This window comes from Trachemys scripta, chromosome 6 (genome assembly GCF_013100865.1).
Source record: "Trachemys scripta elegans isolate TJP31775 chromosome 6, CAS_Tse_1.0, whole genome shotgun sequence".
Taxonomy (NCBI): Eukaryota; Metazoa; Chordata; order Testudines; family Emydidae; genus Trachemys; species Trachemys scripta.
Window position 1 is genome coordinate 87,431,507 of NC_048303.1, and position 6,000 is coordinate 87,437,506.

At 39.3% G+C, this 6,000-nt stretch overlaps 1 protein-coding gene across 2 annotated transcripts in view; it reads left to right on the plus strand.

Annotated features, from left to right (window-relative positions):
* FRMD3 (FERM domain containing 3) overlaps positions 1–5,435 on the plus strand; it is a 216,525-nt gene extending 211,090 nt beyond the window's left edge. For both annotated transcript variants that reach the window (XM_034773457.1, XM_034773458.1), the window contains exon 14: positions 3,981–5,435. In XM_034773457.1, the coding sequence (XP_034629348.1) occupies positions 3,981–4,579 (599 nt within the window). In that variant the 3' untranslated portion in view covers positions 4,580–5,435. The remainder of the gene's footprint in view (positions 1–3,980) is intronic.
* The last annotated feature ends 565 nt before the right edge of the window (positions 5,436–6,000 follow it).

A 6,000-nucleotide genomic window follows, 5' to 3' on the forward strand; every position in this document is an offset into this window, starting at 1 on the left:
GGACACCTATTTCCCACCTAAGCCCCAGAGCGAGTCACAAACCAGATGTTCAGCTGTCTAACTTGCATGGGGGAATCAATCTTTCTCTCTCTCTCCCATTGACGATATAAGTATTTATGACTAGGATGGAGATGGTGATTGTAAAATGCTCAGGAAGGTTAGAGAGACTACAGAAACAGAAAACCCGGTAATGGGGGGATTTCAGCTACTCCCATATTGATTGGGTACATGTCACCTCAGCATGGGATGCAGAAATAAAATGTATAACCACCATTAATGACTGCTTCTTGGAGCAGCTAGTCCTGGAACCCAAAAAGGGAGAGGCAATTCTTGATTTAGTCCTAAGTGGGCCACAGGATATTGTCCAACAGGAGAATATACCTGAACTGCTCGGTAATAGCAACATAATGTAGTTAAATTTAACATCATTGGGGGGGTGGGAGGGGAGAACCAAACAAACCCAAAATAACAAGGAGTCTGGTGGCACCTTAAAGACTAACAGATTTATTTGGGCATAAGCTTTCGTGAGTTGCTATGCATCCGAAGAAGTGAGGTTTTTACTCACGAAAGCTTATGCCCAAATAAATCTGTTAGTCTTTAAGGTGCCACCAGACTCCTTGTTGTTTTTGTAGCTACAGACTAACACGGCTACCCCCTGATACTTGAAACCCAAAATAGTAGCATTTAACTTCAAACGGGAACTACACAAAAATGAGGAAGCTAGTTAAACGGAAATTAAAAGGAACACTCACAAGAGTGAAAGGCCTGCAAACTGCTTGGAAACTATTTAAGAACACCGTAATACAGGCTCAAACTAAATGTGTACTCAAAATTTAAAAAATAAAAAAATAGAGGACCAAAAAAATAAAAAAGCAACCATGTCTAAACAGAGTAAAAGGGGCAATCAGAGGCCAAAAGACATCCTTTAAAAAGTGTAAATCCGATCCTAGTGAGGAAAATAGAAAGGAGCATAAACTCTGGTAAGCCAGGTGTAAAAGTATAATTAGGCAGGCCAAAAAAGAATGTGAATATCAACTAGCAAAAGACACAAAAACTAAAAGCAAAAAATGTTTTAAGTACATCAGAAGCAGGAATCCTGCCAAATAATCAGTGGGGCCAGTGGACTATCAATGTGCTAAAGGAGCACTCAAGGAAGACAAGGCCATTGCAGAGGAACTAAATGAATCCTTTGCATCTGTCTTCACTGCAGAGGACATTAGGGAGATTCCCACACCTGAGCCATTCTTTTTAGGTGACAAAGCTAAGGAACTGTCCTAGTTTGAGGTGTCAGTAGAAGAAGTTTTGGAACAAATTGATAAATTAAACAGTAACAAGTCACCAGGACCAGATGGTATTCACCCAAGAGTTCTGCAGGAACTCGTATATGAAATTGGAGAACTACTAACTGTGGTATGTAACCTATTAGTGGATCGCTAATGCAGCACTGATTTTTTTTTTTTAAAGGCTCCAGATGCAATCATGGCAATTACAGCCCAGTAAGCCTAATTTCAGTGCCAAATTGGCTGAAACTATAGTAAAGAACAGAATTATCAGATACATTGATGAACACTCTATGTTGGGAAAGAGTCAACATGGCTTTTGTAAAAGGAAATCATGCCTCACCAATCTATTAGAATTCTTTGAGGATGTTTACAAGCATGTGGACAAGTGATCTCCAGTTGATACACTATACTTGGACTTTCAGAAAGTCTTTCACAAGATCCCACATCAAAGGCTTTTAAGCAGAGTAAGCAGTAATGGGATAAGAAAGAAGGTCCTCTCATGGATCAGTAACTGCTTAAAAGATAGGACACAAAGACTAGGAATAAATGGTCAGTTTTCACAGTGGAGAGAGGTAAACAGTAGGGTCCTCCAGAGATCCATACTGGGACCATTGCTATTCAATATATTCATAAATGCTCCAGAAAAAGAGGTAAACAATGAGGTGGCTAAGTTTGCAGATGATACAAAATTATTCAAAATTGTAACACTTTGCAGTCAGCTTTGGACTTAACTAAGGGATTTCACAAAACTGGGAGATTGGGCAACAAAATGGCAGATGAAATTAATGTTGATAAATGCAAAGTAATGCACACTGGAAAAAAATAATCCCAGCTATACATACAAAATGCTGGGGTCTAAATTAGCTCTTACCTCTCTTGGAGTCATTGTGAATAGTTTCTGAAAACATTCGCTCAGTATGCAGCAGCAGTCCAAAAGGCTCATGGAGAGGGGCGAATTGAACGTGGGTCTTCCACATCCCAGGTGAGTGCTCTAACCACTGGGCTAAAAGTTATAAAGATGGGCACTACCACTTCTGCATGCTAACATGGCAGAGGGGCCTAACTCCAGGAGAGGGTTCACAGCTGAGAACAGCAAGCAGAGAGAGGCGCCTCCCTGCAGCTTGAATTTAGGTGACTATTTCTGTGAGAGTGGTGGGGTTTAGCACACAACCCTCTTGTTGGTATCTCCCATTGGCTAGCATTGGCGTCTCCCCGTCTAGCATGCTGGCTTTTTGTCAATCACATTCTAAGGCATCTATCTGTTCCCATTCATTGCATAGGGAGCCTAGGCACCAAACTCAGGCTCAGCATCACCATGCCTAATTTCTTTTGTGCATCCAGTCCTAAAAGATTGCCACATGGTGAGTGCCATAACGTGGAAGTGTTATTTATTTTATTATTACCACACATATCCGTGTATCTTTATTTGGGGGCTGTTCTCTTTTAAAGGTGGAGAAAGTCTACAGCTGCTAATAGTAATTACACGTGGGAATAAATTTGAAATAGAACAATCACAATTCCATTGTCTCCTTCAAAATCCCCACTCCTTGTTTGATTCCCCTCCTTTCCCTTGCCCACTTCCTCCATTCTGCTACTCATTGCTAATAGCAGTTGACTGAAGTGATTAAAAACACTGGGATTTTTGATGCACTCGTAGAGCAATCATGACTCAGTCAGAGCACTTTTCAAATTGGGATTTTTAAGTTACTTTCACTTTGCTGTTGTTAGTGCCAACTAAAGAGAACATAGTGGCATATTAGAGGAAACCTAGTGGGTTAGGAGCGGAGAAGAAAAAAGTGAAGGGAGAGATTTCAGGGGATTGGGGAGATGGAAAACTCGAGAACAAAAGGAAGGAAGAGAAAGGGACAGATTGGTGAGAATAAGAAAGATTTAGTGTGAGGGAGGAGGGCTGGAAAAGAGAGAAGCATCAAGGAGAAGGAGATGAGACTGATAACAAGGAGGGAGTGTAGGTGAGCGAGGGACAAGGAAGGAAGGAGACAGACATGGGAGAGAGATATTCCTATCAGGACCCAGGGTAACCATTAACTTCCATCCATATCTCCTACTGTGTAGTCTGTCTTCTCCTTTCACATGGTTTCCTCTTGACAAGAATTTATAATAACCTATCTTGATGTCATGACACCTGTGGTTGAATGGTAGTGATTAAATTTCCCAGCCTGTAGGTGTTATCCTATCACTTCCTTGTCTGTCATTTCAAATGAAGGGTGGAGCTACATTTTCCTAACTGCATCCCAGTAACACCTGTTTGTATAGTAAAAACAGGAGCTGGATTATTGGAAGTCTGCCTTCTAGTAGAAAATGACCTCCTTCACTTTCCATATGCTGCAGTTAACCACAAATATTAATGGCCTTAATTTATGTATGCTAAGATTAAAAGGTAATCAGGTCTCAAGTTTCAGAGGATTGAGTTCCTGCAAAAGGCACTCCTCCTCTGCTGCAGACTAGGTGGAATTTTAAAGGGAATGTCCTATTTAATCTATGCCAGCCACAACTATACAGTACTAAAACGTTACCGATTTCAGTAATCAAGTTATAAGCAAGTGATTGTGGAGTCCTCCTTCCACCACTGTGTTCTGAAAGTACATTTCATTTGTAACAATCTCTTATACAAAATCCTACTGAAAGAATGAATTCGTCTGACATCAGAAATTGAGTCCTTTTTATCTCCTTCTTTAGGTATCCAGCTGCCTAAGGAAGATGAAATCTCCATACCTGTGATATCTAATTCCCCTGCTAAGGATGCTGGGGAGAGTGTAGATCTCACCAATGAAGAGGAAGAGAAGATCAAAGAGGAACCTTTAACCATCTCAGAACTGGTGTACAACCCAAGTGCCAGCTTGCTGCCCACCCCAGTTGATGATGATGAGATTGACATGCTCTTTGACACCCCATCAAGAGCAGAGAATGACAGAGAAGATACAGATTCATTTGAGGAACTGGAAGCGGATGAAAATGCATTTTTGGTTGCTGAGGAAGAGGAGCTGAAAGAAGCCCGTAGAGCGCTTAGGTGCAGTTATGACTTTGTAATGGGCAACATGCAGGTAAATGCCTTTGTGAAGAGTTTCTCCAGGCTTCTTTTTGTAGGCCTTGGACTGTTGTTGTTTGTGTTTCCACTCCTCCTTGTCCTCTTGGAGTCGGACCTTGATATCTCCTTTCTTCATGAAATCCGTCAGACGCCAGAGTTTCAGCAATTTCACATTGAATATTACTGTCCTCTTAGGCAGTGGGTGGCTTGCAAAATAAACTTCATTTGTGACATGCTGGGAAACTCTTAAATGTTAAAGAAATACGATACAACTAAGGGCTATATTCAAAATTTCAGTTAGCACTAGCTTCTCATAATGCCCATGGGGCCATCAGCAGGTAGCTATCTTCATTTTCAATCCATTACAGACTGTTCAAGATCTAACATTTGCTTTTCATAAACAGTTGCTTTAGTTATAGGCTTATCTGGTGGCCTTTAAATAACCAAAAAGAGGTCTTATTTTTATTTCAGTGTTGACTTCCTGATCATCTGTTGTATCAGACAAGACTGGATAGTACTAGGGTTCATTATTTGTAACATTACAAGCCATGACATTCTGAATCTCAATGATAGTAGAGCCAAGAAGGAAATGTTTTTGAATATACTCCTTAGTGGTATAACAGTCTTTTCTAACCAATGCCTATACAAGCAATGTTTATGCTGGGTTTTTGTTTCTTGATTTGTTTTTTGTTTTTTATATTTTTATGTGTTTAAAATATTTTGGTAAATTTTTAGCAAAAGATGACTTCTGAAGTTGTTTAAGTGTACAGATTGGTAAAATTAATGCACAAGGGCATGTAGGGGATTTTTTAATGTTTTACCAATGGTTTGTTTTTAAAATATTTTGGATGGACAATGAGTTTTATAACTCTATAAAAGATGGCCTACAGTTTGTAGAACATACAGAAAGTTTATTCAAGTGCGGGGGGGACTCGTGAGGGGAGATGAAATGACACAGAATCCTCAAGTAAGTTTTTAATGGCACAGTTCTAAAGCTAAAGGTGGTGAATATCATTGAGAAAATGATAATCCACCTTCATCTGTGTCCTGTCATCTTACACTTCAATCAGTGGTAAGTTTTTACAAGACAGTGCAAGTAAGTTTTGCCAGAAGGTGATGGATCTTTGGACTAAATGTAGATTATTGTACATAACATGGAAAGATGAAGAGATAGTAAATATCAAAAATGTCTAGTTATATTGGTAGATAAGTAACCTACTTTTTAAAAATGGCTAGAGAATAAAAAGTATACAATACTTTAAAAATCAAGGCATTAGATGGTACAGTTGACATGCAGATATTCTACTGAATCATAATAAAAGGACAAAATATTTTTAAGAGAAATATCTTGGTTCTTTATTCCTTTTGTCACTATTCTGTGAAACACATCCCAGAGAATCATCATTTAATGTGACATCATTTCCTGTGCATGCTGATTGTCTTACCATGTATGTGTGGCATTGTAGTCATACTATTTCCCTATTGATAGGACTCCAGTCAATGAGGTTCATTGTTACTTTAATGTGCTGAGGATTTGCTCCCAATATTGTGTAGAGAATATACATAAAACCTTGTGAGCATTTAGAAAAATCAGTAGGACACCCTTACCCCAATCCAAATGCTACAGAAAAATGTGCTGGAGCATCATCATAGAGGATTGTTGTTTTTTAA